Here is a 13,193-nt window from a genome sequence, read left to right on the forward strand (position 1 = left end):
AGTATTACATAAATAACACGTTTATCAAACCGTCTGTGTCACTCCAATTCATTAAATCCATCGATCGTGCTTTATGTAAACAATGCCGCATATGCTGACGTCGGACCCGTTGTAAGTTGCATTTCTAATTATTCCACAGACCCATTTAACGATATATAAAGTATATTTCAAATAAGTATCATATTAAAACAATATTATCAAACCATCTGTGTCACTCCAAATAATTAAATCCATCTATCAAATTCCTCGTTCTTTATGTCAACAATGCCGCGCGTGCGCTGCAGAGATCTAGTGTATAACCATATTGTAGCGTTAACAAAGTACCAGGAAAGACGTGGGTTTGGTAAACGGCTCTTTATTTAACAAAACAAGAGTTCAACGAGCCAACAACTACTGAACTTCCCCATTCAATTGTTCTATTAAAATGTCTACCTGCACAGTCCTATCCTTGAAGTCGCAATGATCCCACATATATATATATATATATATATATATATATATATATATATATATATATATATATATATATATATATATATATATATATATATATATATATATATATACACGTGTATGTTTACGTATATATATATATATATCCATCCATCCACCCATCCATCCATTTTCTGAACCGCTTAGTCCCCACGGGGGTCGCGGGCGTGCTGGAGCCTATCCCAGCCGTCATCGGGCAGTAGGCGCGGGACACCCTGAACTGGTTGCCAGCCAATCGCAGGGCACACAGAGACGAACAACCATCCGCACTCGCATTCATACCTAGGGACAATTTAGAGTCTTCAATCGGCCTACCAAGCATGTTTTTGGGATGTGGGAGGAAACCGGAGTGCCCGGAGAAAACCCACGCGGGCTCGGGGAGAACATGCAAACTCCACACAGGGAGGGCCGGAGGTGGAATCGAACCCGCACCCTCCTAACTGTGAGGCGGACGTGCTACCCAGTGCTCCACCGAGCCGCCATATCTATCTATCTATATCTCTATCTATCTATCTATCTATCTATCTATCTATCTATCTATCTATCTATCTATCTATCTATCTATCTATCTATCTATCTATCTATATATATATATATATATATATATATATATATATATATATATATAAACAAACATACGTAAACATACACACACACACTGGGTCAAAAAAGTAGCCACAATTGTGCAAGTTCTCCCACTTGAAAGATTAGAGATGCCTGTCATTTTCATCAAAGGTACACTTGAGACACACTATGAGAGACAAAATGGGGAAAAAAATACAGAAAATCACATTGTCTGATTTTTAAAGAATCTATTTGCAAATTATAGTGGAAAAACACAATTTGGTAAATAATGGCCTTGACCTGGGGCTCCAACACAACATCTCAAGGTCAAAATGATCACAAGAACGGTGAGCAAAAATCTCAGAAGCGCATGGGAGGACTTAATGAATGATCTGCAGTGATCTGGCACCAAAGTAACAAAGAATACCATCAGTAACACACTATTCTCCTGACTAAATTCAGGTTCTTTGAGGCAGCACCACCTAGTAGTGACTCACGACCCTCAGGTACAACAGAAAACAGTACATAAAAGGGTTAAAAACTAAACAAGTAACTGAGAAGCATGGTAAATTCCACCTTTGACGTGTGCATAACGGACAAATTGTGTGATATATATTCTTTTCACATTGAAATGAGTGCAAATGCAAAAATGGTTAATGTTTGCTCGTTGGCCATCGGTCACAACTTGGGTGGGATTTATTTTGTACTTTCGGCATGAATAATATTTACAAAGCTCCGATTGACTGGCAACCAGTTCAGGGTGTCCCCCGCCTACTGCCCGATGACGGCCGGGATAGCCTCCAGCACGCCCGTGACCCCCGTGGGAACAGAACGGCACAGAACATGGATGGATAATATTTAGTACAAAGGTTAAAAAAAGAAAAAGAAAAAAAAACACCAAACAAGAGGCGTGGGGAATCCAGTCACACTCAAATGATGAGATATTAGTCGCAATGCTCCTGTTGTTATACAGATAAATGTCAATAAACTTTCAGTTGATCTTAAACCTGAAGGTGGCCACAAATTTTACAGCCAACGGCACATATCAGACGGAACATCTAACAATTTAATCAAATCAGTGACATACAGTTTTTTTTTTAATCCAGAAAAGTTATGTCGTGTCGTCTCGCTCATATAGCATCCTTCCTGAAAAAAAAAATCGCTTAAAACGCCAGCATGTTGCGTCCCGCCCACTTATACAGAATCGAAACTTTTAAGCGGAATTGATACTTGAACACAGTCCTCACGTCTCACAGCGACATCAAAAGCGAACTCGACTGTACACTCCCTTGTATGATGGCTTTCCCTCAGCCGTTTTATAATCCGGTAAGAGGGATATGCTTTTGTTTGTTGAATATATTTTGCTCTGACACCAGTCTCTTCTTGTGAAGCATTGAGAGGAGAGGGAGTGAATTGGAATTTGTCCCGTTACTCAAGGGCCTGGGTGTTTCAGCAGTCGCTTCTCGTCTGAGTATTTTAACATCAGTTCCGTACTCACTCGGTTGTCTTTGCGTGCCTTCAGCAGTTTAACAGTTTGTGATTTACTACAGTGCGTACGAGGTAAGTGTCGGGTTGCGGCAGAAACAGACAGCAGGCATACAATTACGGAGTTTTTGAAGTTTCAAAGGTTGGAAGAAAAAAAAAAGACATGTTTTGTTCCGCATTTCATACCTCTTCATACCTCTCATAATCATATAGAACAGAACATAATCTACCCACTGGACGTACAGTTGCAGTTTGGTAGGTAAACCTCCCGTAAAGGGAAGGTAAAATGAACCAACATTGGCATTTATGTGATTGAACTGTATTAAAAAAGTATCTCAGTGCTACAATTCCCCGCCGAAAAAAAAAGCGATTTAACGTATTTTAGAACACAGGTACACATTCTGACGCCCACTTTTTTTTTGTCCACTACCAGTGCAAAGGTTAGTGCGCAGCCTTTGTTTTGCATTTTGATTTATTTAATGCAGAAACCGTTCTCCTTGTAGAGAATTCCCTTCACTGGTTCCATTAATGGTGGTCTCCAAGTGGGCAAATCCATCACAGTCAGTGGATGGGTCCAACCTGGAGCTGACAGGTTAAACCCCTCCTTATTTCAGTATCTGCATTTTCACCGATAAAAACACAGTTGTACATCCTATGTAAAAGCTTAATCCATTGCTATGTTTTTTTTAATTTTTTTTTAGGTTCCATGTGAATTTACAGTGCAGCTCTAATACAAATGCAGACATTGCGCTCCATTTCAATCCACGGTATGACAGTCTTCCTGGCTATATTGTTGCCAATACCTTCCAGCATGGTCGTTGGGGTAGAGAAGAAAGGAAGCAAAACTTTCCTTTACCCACTGGCTCGGCCTTCAACCTGCTCATCACAGTCACCAGCGATTCCTACCAGGTTAAAACTTTTTTGTCATAATTTCGGCAAATTTGTCCCTGCAGTACAAAGTAGTTTATAATTCCATATTTTTTGCCTCTAGTTGAACATCAATGGCACTCACTTCATGGAGTATAAACATCGTATTTCATTTTTCCAAGTGAATACTATTGCAATTGATGGAAAAGTGGACATTTCCTGCATAACCTTCAGCAACTCAATGGTAACAATCAACATGATTAAAAACTCGTAAATTTACTAAAGCAATTTTGAGTCTAACTACTTATGTATTGCTTTTAGTTCCCTGGACAGCCAGCATTTCCTGCCCAGCCCAGATTTCCTCCTCAGCCTACCTTTCCTTTACATGTAACGTATCCAAACCAGGCAGGATTTCCACCTTGTCCAGGATTCCCCCCGCAACCTGGATTTCCATCGCAACCAGGTTTTGTTCCTGCATTCTTTGTGAGTCTGTTAAAACAATTTTACAGTCATGTACAGCACAGTTGCACACACAATATTAAAGTACATTCATAATAATATTTTTTGAGACAACGGGACATCCAAGGCTTGTGTACTGTAGAAAGTTAATGTTAAATAATGACAATGAAATAAAAATTCACTTAGCTTGTTATTCTGTTTTCCTGACTCTTGTTATATGTTTATAGAGTGTTCCATACAAGGCCATTATCAGTGGAGGATTTAAGACAGGAAGGCTCATTACTATCCAAGGAACTGTTCACCCCAATGCAACAAGGTTAGCCATCATCAGTTTAAAAGCTTCATTTTTTTAACAAGTTAAAAGCCCAAAGACAGCTGCAATAGGCTGATGAGGATTATTTAGAATATGAATGAATTAATTGTTGTGCCTATCTGCGAAAGTTCTTTTTCTACATGTAGTTCAAAGTTGAATTCACAAATTTTAAAATGAACTTGACCAGTTCATAATTCATAATTGGAATTTTATTAACTAAGTTCATCGTTAAAAAAATGTGTTCCCCCAAACAAAAAAGAAAACTTGGCATCCTTGAACAAAATTGGCCCCAAAATGAGTGCGTACTATGACTATATGTTTAACACAGGATAAAATTACAAGGAAATTTTGAATCTGCACTAAACTCACTCTGGAGAATGTTTGCCTTTCAATTTGTTTGGCTATTTAAAAGGAGGAACAAACTTAACATACGTAACTGTAACAAATCAGGCAGAACAACCAAGTGTCACACTTTGTTTATTGATTTGAGAGAGAGGGGAAGTGGAAAGCGGGTGGTTTATGGCGCAGCGTGGCAGAAGAACGAGGCGTTGGTATAGTCGAGGATGGGCCGTAGGTCGCACCAAAAAGCGAGCAGGATGTGAGGCGAATTTGTGGTTTGAGACGGGCAATTGGTTGGGGCAGGCAGCGTTCGGGCGTAGTCAATCAGTTTGAACGGGCAACAAGGTTGGCAACAGAAAACAAGCAAGAAGGCCAACTAGCACAAGGAACCTCCAGGTGTCATACGGGGACGTACTGACAAGGACTGACTGGTGTGTGGGGTTTAAATAGGGGAGTGGATGAGCCGGGAGCAGGTGTGGTGATCATTAAGCAAAAAAAGGTGTCAGGCAATGAGCGCTGATTGCTCCGGGGGTGTGGCTGTGACGATGGTAACAGAAGCAGGGCGTTGACCTGGGTGCTCGGAGAGCAGGCACGCGACAATAACGCTTTTACTAAAGAACATGTAATGTTTTATTAATTGTCATAACATTTCAATAGAACAATTATTTTCCATGTAAGTGGAGAAAAAATCCAGCAAGATGTATCTTGTATGACTTTTGGACCATGACAACTCAAAGTGACCACTCAGCAAGGTGCCTGAAAATATATACCGTAATTTTCGGACTATAAGTCGCTCCGGAGTATAAAGCGCACCAGCCATAAAATGCACAATAAAGTGAAAAAAAAAAACATATATAAGTCGCACTTTTGGAGCAAATTAATTATTTTATTATTTGTATATAAAATATATGATAACCTATGATGTCCATCAAATCTTTTCCATTTTTCATCTCAGATTCAATGTTAACCTGAACCATCCCACTGGCATTGCTCTCCATTATAATCCACGTTTCAATGAGAACGTTGTGGTTCGAAACACCAAACATGGGGAGAAGTGGGACTCAGAGGAACGTGATGGTCAAATGCCCTTTCACAAGGGACAGCCTTTCACGGTATGTTACTCCATAAACCATGCAGGTCGGAAACGACGCAGGTGCTGAATGTTCGCCGCTTCTCCACCAGAGTTAGCTTAGTTTTAGTACTTTTCTTTTGTAACTTTTTTTTTAATCAATTTTAAAGTTAGTATTTTAGCGTGTTTTCTATGCTACTTTTTGGCAACTCGGCAAACTCCACTGCCTACTAGCAGCCAACGCATCCCGGCTAGTCTGGCTTTTTTTTGGCAACTCTCTGCAACTCCCTGAAACTTTTGGCTGCCAGCAATAGCAGCAACCTCCACTGCCGGCTAGCAGCCCCCGCCAACACATCCCGGCTAGCCTGGGTAACAACTAAGATCACAGTCAACAGGCTTCTGCATTCCTCCAACCAGCTCTTCACAGCACTTCTCGCAGGATAAAGCGGCCGGACCAATCGCACCAGGATCTCAACAACCACCGCTACCAGCCGGCTGCCTGCTAGCAGCCCCCGCGATCGCATCCCGGCTAGCCTGGCCAACGGCTAACGTCGCAGTCAACAAGTCTCTGCATTCCTCCGACCGGAGAAATGATGAAATATTCCATCCCCCGCTTACTGGAATTGAGAACGCACAAAATTCCAGCCTGTGTTTCAGCCATCAAAAAACCTGGTCTTTTCTCCGGTCCACGATACATTCACAGAAGTAATCGCCACAAGTTTGTATACTCTGGGTCTGATCACAACATACCTTCCATCTGTTCAGCTGAGCGCCCTGGAGGCCCTGTGGGTGCGTCACAGACTCACCAGCGTGGAAAACGTGGAGTGGATTTCCGTGTCCTCGTTCCACTTTGGAGACTCACCACATTGTCAAAATGGAGCTGTTTAACATCCAGTCACTCACACTTAAAGCACCACACATAAATGAACAAATTCTGGACAAGGGCTTAGACATTATGTGTCCTTGTGAAACCTGGCACCAGCCTGAGGTCTATTCCAGCCTGAATATAACCTGCCCAACTGGATATAGCTATATCCAGAAAGCCCGCAGTACTGGTCGGGTGAGTGGCGGCTTAGCCATTTTTCATAAAAAAGAGATGGAAATAACACCTCTTCCCCTCCCCTCACCAACCTCATTTGAATGCCTTGCTGCTAAATGCCTTTTCCCGTCACACTCATTTACCGGCCACCCAAACTCAAACCAAACTCAGTCTTCAGCTCAGAAATACATGACCTTCTCACTACGCTCTGCACTACATCTTCAAATGTCGTAATTCTCGGCGACTTAGATATTCACGTAGATAACCCTTCCTGCCCGGTTGCCTGTGAATTCGTACAACTTCTCGACTTCCTCAACCTCTCACAACATGTCCATGTCCCTACTCATATGAAGGGCCACACACTCGACTTGGTCATCACCGAAATCACGACCCCGGTCAGCAACTTTGTTGCTTATGACATGGGAGTGTCTGACCACAAGGTCATTTCCATGGCTCTGCCTTTCCCTTTCGCCTTGCGGGTGAGATGGGAGGTGTACATGTCCTTCAGGGAGGGGAGTGAAGCCCCAATGATCTTACTAGCAGTGTTCACTATGCGCTGCAGGGCCTTCATGTTGTATTCAGTGCAGCCACCACCCCACACAGCGATACAACTGGAGAGGACGCTCTCAATGGTGCCACGGTAGAATGTGGTCATGACGGCGGGAGGAGCACTTGCCGGGAGGACCCCCACCTCAATTACGAGGCCCACTGGGCTTTCTGCTCTGTCTCACCCACATTGTGGAATGCCCTACCTGTCCACCTGAGAGCACCGCAGTCGGTTCACACTTTTAAAAACCGTCTTCAGACATTTCTTTTTAAAAAGGCATTTTTTCAAATGTAAAGTGCATTATAAATATAATTTATTATTATCATTATTACTCCATTGTTTTCTACCCATAGCTTTTCCATCATCTGTATTATACTGTATGTGTCACGTCTCGTCCATCCGTGACAGTACGTCATGTGTCATGTAAAGTCACATGATAGCACAGTCACTTCTAGCATTAAAATATGCTAAATTGGACTGTCTTGCATGAATTATTATTATTATCATTATCAAGTTGAATTTGTAAAAATGTATAAAATACTATCACTATTATTCATGCACCTTATTTACATTTGCCAGCTCAATGGTGATTTGCAATCCACTCCAAGTTATTAGTCATCTGATCTTGAAAATAGAAATTTGACTGTGTAACATCAAAAGTGTTTTTGTTGTTGTTTTTGTTTGTTTGTTTAGCTAACCATCTGTTGTGAGAAGCATTCCTTCAGGATTGTGGCGAATGGAATGCAAGCTCACACCTACAGGCATCGTTTCACTCACCTGCAGCACATTTCAGAGTTGGAGCTTGACGGTGACATCAGCATCACCTCAGTTAATGTGTAAGGAGATTCAGGAAATGCCGTCCCACATCCTCAGCGATGCCCTCAACTATCATTTATTGTTCTCATTTATTATTATAATATAGTACATAATTAACACAGATTATATTATACACTGTACTATGTCATAACATTCAGTAAAATATGTTTGCTGAATAACAAAAAGTACACGTTTATCAAACTGTTTTCAAATGTGACTTGACGAGTGACATGGGGGTTAAGATGGTGTGTGAATAAGTGTTGGATTTGGCCTAGACAATTGGCTTGAATGAAATTCTAAATTTCGCCAGAAGATGGTGACAAAGAAATTGACATGAGAGACCTGAGGAAGGGGGCCGAGTTAAGATAGGTTAATAGTTAATTTTTCCAAATTAATAATTCATAATAATAACAATTTTACCAGAAGATGTTGTTAATGTTAAATTCACCTGATTAATAGATCAGTAGTCACAATTGTTACTAATCAGAAGGCCATATTCTGGATGAAACAGGGACACACAATTTTGGATGAGTGTACATTATTTTTGCTTTGACATATTATATCGAAACTGCTTGAATATTTTAATATGCTAGAAAAGCCCATGATCATTGTTAAGAGATGATAATGTGACATGTTGACCACAAATAGAGAAGCTGAAATACACCTATTATATTTTGTTTGTCATAAAGTATTCTGTGCACAAAAGATGATTAGTTGTTGAATTAATTTGAGAACGTGTTGTTATAAGTTGTAATGTTAACAAAGGTCAAACATGAATTTAGCAATAATGTGCCACTTACACATGAATGTACTGAGAATTGAGTAGAGGGGAGGGAGTGCTTTTTGATCGAGCATGAGTGAAAAGCAGGCCGCGGCAGGTGACACGCTGTTAACTAGCGCTAGGCTAGACTTCCAGCATGCACATAGCTCCTTGTGTAGACTAGAGCGTCACAGTTTGAATAGTGCTACAGTACACTTGAACACACTTTCTACTGAGCTGGCGGACAAATTCAATCGCTCCACCCCGACCGGTATAGTTGATGATATGGTGCCTGTTTCAGATAATATTACGTGTGTACCAAATATTTACTATCAAATTCCTACGGTCGTATCGTCCCACCGCGCTAATAAACAATTGAGAGGTGATGTCAGGCCTAGAGAACACAATCTTACTTTCATTTCGTTTAAAAATCCTTTGATAAATACAAACCCTGATCAACCGATTACACTTAAACTTGGTTTTATGAATATTAGATCGCTTCATACGAAAGCAGTTCTCGTTAATGACCTCATCACGGAACATAATCCGTTCGAGAAGCGAATCGGTCGAATTCCGAATCTATTTTTCCCTTTTCAAATAATGGAAAAAAAATTTGTCCATTCCAAGACAAAAAAAAACTTTTTTTAAAAAAGCATTTTTTCATTTGCACATATTTGTCCGATTGCGCAACTGCAGCGCACCGCCGAACGCACAACCGCAATACGTCGCCCACAGCGCAACTGCACCACGCAGGTCGCATTATTGTGACGGAGCCGTCGCTAAAATTTCGAAAATATTTTTTAAGTCCTGATGTACTTTCCAGAATTTAAGTGGACCTAAGTGCGCAGGGAGCTTAATTTTGTCCGATCGCGCAACTGCAGCGCACCGCCGAACGCGCAACCGTAGCGCGTCGCCGACCGCGCAACTGCCCCGCGCTGGTTGCATTATTGTGACAGAGCCGTCGCTGAAAGTTAGAAAATATTTTTGAAGTCCTGATGTACTTTCCAAAATCTAAGTGGACCTCAGTGCGCAGGGAGGTTAATTTCGCCCGATTGCGCAACCGCAGTGCGCCGGGCGCTCACTGTCGCATTGCTTTAAGAGCGTCTTTGTGTTTTAGGATGGCTTTACTGCTCCCACATGCTTTCTTTGGAGGCATGATTAGGGGTTAATACAATCCTCAAAGTAACGAAAATCCAATAACTACGGAGTCAGTTGGCATTCGGGCCGCGCGGTCGGGTTTTCTCGGGTCCTCCCAGCTCATCTCGCGAAGTTCAACCTCCGAATTTTGTTCAACAACCAAAGCAAAAAAAAACCTCAATTTTTTTTTTTTTTTTTTTTTTTTTTTCAAATTCCGATCTGTTCGAGAACCGGGACGTTCGGAAACCGAGGTTTGACTGTAAAATAAATGGATGCAGCTCACTGACAAGTGCCACTATTTGAGCTAATTTTAGAACAGTCCTGTGCGGCACCGGGTTGGTGACCCCTGCTCTTGTGTCTCTTCTTATGAGCCGTTCCAGCTATACCTGGAGTATACATGCAGTTGCTGAGGTGACCACCAAACATGTCCAATGTCACCCCCACCCTGCTTGTTCTTAATAAATATGCTCTTGCAAGAGACCAAAGGCAGGCTTTGTTCGAACGAACAGCGCTGTACCTACAGTAACGAACAAATTCTCCACTTGCAAGTGCTCAAAGGGCATACTGTCTCCCGTGTGGTTCTTGCAAATAAGTTAGAGTGAGCACCACTCTAACGACCTCCACCTCGCACACGGACTCCTCTGACCCCTCTACCTCTCATCTGCCTTAGACCACCTCGATCCATGCTAGCAAAAAAACAACACAAGCCTAAAGACTGATTGCATATTGAAACATTTTGGGAAGAAGTGTAAGACAGGTGCTTTAAGTGATTGTATAATAGTCAGGGAGTTTGTAAGAGCTCAGAGCATATGGTATCTGTTTCGTAACATATTCACATGAGGTGTCTTCTGCTCTGCTGAGATGGTGGTGATGAAGACTGAGGTTCCCAGTTTCTTCAAACAGGTCCAAGCAATCAATAAAAACTGTAACATCCAGGTTCAATGGAAATGAGATAATAAACTGCAGCTGTAAAACCGTCTTGCATGAAGCCACCCCATTATTTACTCATCTGGCCCACCACATCAGATTCGTCCAAAGAGGTCACCTCACAAGTTGAATCAGACATACAGTTGCAGTCACGGAATGGCCCAATGAGCTCGAGTTGGGACTTTCTTGTCTCATTCAAGAAGATAGAATTGGGCAAAACAGGGTGCCAGTTCTTTTCCACATAACCGATGGCATTTCTAGGGGGTTCTGCACCTCCAGCTCCTGCAGGCAGCAGGGGAAGCATCTCAGTTGGCAGCTCAAAGTTACAATGTCATGTCCTAAATTCTCACGAAGGTGGATAGTGAAAGGCCTAGCCGGGCCGCAGGCCTGCATGGTGAAGATATCATTGTCCTCAGTAGCTCCGAACACTTGCTGCCCCAAGATATTCTTTACTGTGTAAACATTGTTCATCTCCCAGCCAGTAATTGTCTCAGCCAGGTGGACCCTCTCAGCTGGCTGATTTGAATCAGGTGTTCTAGTCCATGTGGACAGCCTAAAACTGGGTCAGGTAAGGGCACCTGCATGGCAGCAGCGGTAGTGTGTACGGTGGGGGAGCTACTGCTGCACTTTCCAATGGAGTTGGATATACTGGATTTTGATAAATTCCTAGTGTTTGATAGTGAATGTAACACTCGCATAGCCTACCCACATTGCTGATGGTGTTGTTTGGAAGCGTGGCTAGCGGTGCTAAAAACAGGAGTAGCGGTAAGCTACTGGGGTAAAAAACATGTCGGTTTCAACTTTGAAATATGTATAAAATTTTCAATCAAAACTGTCAATATTGGTTTGAAATTGTTCAGTATCATCTGTTTATTGGACGCCTAATGTGTATGGCCTGGCAACATTTCTTGTTTTGAAACCCACCAGACACTAACAAGAACTAAAAGAGGCTGCAGTAAAAGCCTGGAAAAGCATTTCAAATGAGGAATGAAACATTCTCATGAAGTAAATGGGTCACAGGCTTGATGCAGTTGTTACAAGTAAAGGTTAAGCAACGTTAAACTATTATTTAATAATACTTTTGCTCACTTGAAAAGTGGTGGCTTGAAATGAAAGTGCTTTGTCCTGAATTGTTTAACATTTCGATATAAATAATATGAAATAAAATCCAAAATTCTGTCAGATTTATCATTTGAACTGAAACCCATGTTTTCAGGATACTGTGGAGCAAAAAAAAAAGAATTGACCTCACCATTCCAAATTCTTTTGGAGGGAATTGTATCTCACAAAAAGAGCGATAATAACTAAAAGTGAATAGCAGACAGACAGGAGGGGAAAGATAACCGTATGATGGAGTCCAATATTACATTTGTTTTCCGATTTTGCATTATGCTAGTATGTACAGGGAGGTGCAAAAATAGGTAAACATCCCTCCATCTATCCAATATCTGAACCGCTTCATTCTCACAGGCATTTTCCTGTGTAGAGTTTGCATGTTCTCCCCATACCTGTGTGGGATTTCTCTGCATACTCCGGTCCAGGCTCCTCCTACATAAAAAAATTAAACAAAACCTAAAAAATATATTTCTCCTTTTTAAAAATCTTTTTAGAAAATGTCTTTTATTTTTTCTATTAACTTTAAAAAGGGAAAAAAGGTAGAAGAAAAGTATACTACTCTTAGTACTTTTGAGCCCCCTGTATATCAAAGTCAAAGTCTGCTTTATTGTCAATTTCTTCCCATGTTAAGACACACAAAGAGATCAAAATTACGTTTCGCTTCCATTATGACAGTCTAAAGAAATGATTGAAACAATACTGTATACATTGAAGATCACACAACACATAAATTACTAATACTATTGACTACTACTACTGCTGCAATACTGTGCACGAGTATGTACTAGACCAGGGGTCGGCAGCCCGCGGCTCCAGAGCCGCATGCGGCTCTTTAGCACACCCCTAGCGGCTCCCTGGAATAAATGCAAAAATGTGTGAAAATTGAAAAATGTGTTGTTTTTTTTACATATGGTTTTTATATGGTAATCATGACACAACCATTCTCATGGTGTAAAAATGTATGTAGTTGTACATATATGAAAAATACCAAATTTAAGAATGGCGTCAAATAGCAAAATCGCGTCATGGTCGACGACACAGCACAGGCGAGTTGTAAACAAACAGGTGTGTGAGTGATGGGCCATGGATTCAAAAGACAAAAAGAGAAAGATTGCTGATGAGAAAAGAGGAAGAAGAATGGACTGAACTATTTGCTTTCATTGCAAATGCTGAAGCATTGCCTGCAAGTTTGTTTTGCAAAGGGTCAAATAACAAGAAGAGGAATTTGGAGCGACATTTTCAGTGAAAGCATACTAAATTTGC

The 13,193-nt window shown here is 41.3% G+C and overlaps 1 protein-coding gene and 1 pseudogene across 1 annotated transcript; one reads left to right on the forward strand and one right to left on the reverse strand.

Annotated features, from left to right (window-relative positions):
* The first annotated feature begins 1,287 nt into the window (after positions 1-1,287).
* lgals9l3 (lectin, galactoside-binding, soluble, 9 (galectin 9)-like 3) lies at positions 1,288-10,835 on the forward strand. Its single transcript, XM_085916560.1, has 8 exons — positions 1,288-2,382; positions 3,045-3,133; positions 3,243-3,450; positions 3,533-3,652; positions 3,730-3,891; positions 4,095-4,183; positions 5,475-5,631; positions 7,868-10,835. Exons 1-8 carry the CDS (start codon positions 2,350-2,352, stop codon positions 8,012-8,014), a joined length of 1,005 nt encoding a protein of 334 aa, XP_085772686.1. The 5' UTR covers positions 1,288-2,349; the 3' UTR covers positions 8,015-10,835.
* Positions 10,554-11,398, reverse strand: LOC147054821 (phospholipid scramblase 1 pseudogene; annotated as a pseudogene).
* Between the last annotated feature and the right edge of the window lie 1,795 nt (positions 11,399-13,193).

Source organism: Syngnathus leptorhynchus, chromosome 7 (assembly GCF_054491065.1).
Source record: "Syngnathus leptorhynchus isolate UIUO chromosome 7, UIUO_Slep, whole genome shotgun sequence".
NCBI lineage: Eukaryota > Metazoa > Chordata > Actinopteri > Syngnathiformes > Syngnathidae > Syngnathus > Syngnathus leptorhynchus.

Bases quoted from the DNA above. Each gene is read 5' to 3' on its own strand.
- lgals9l3 (XM_085916560.1), top strand. From the start codon at position 2,350: ATGATGGCTTTCCCTCAGCCGTTTTATAATCCG. The intron at 3,451-3,532 runs GTTAAAACTTTT...TTTTGCCTCTAG, and splicing joins TCACCAGCGATTCCTACCAG to TTGAACATCAATGGCACTCA. The intron at 4,184-5,474 runs GTTAGCCATCAT...TTTTCATCTCAG, and splicing joins GTTCACCCCAATGCAACAAG to ATTCAATGTTAACCTGAACC.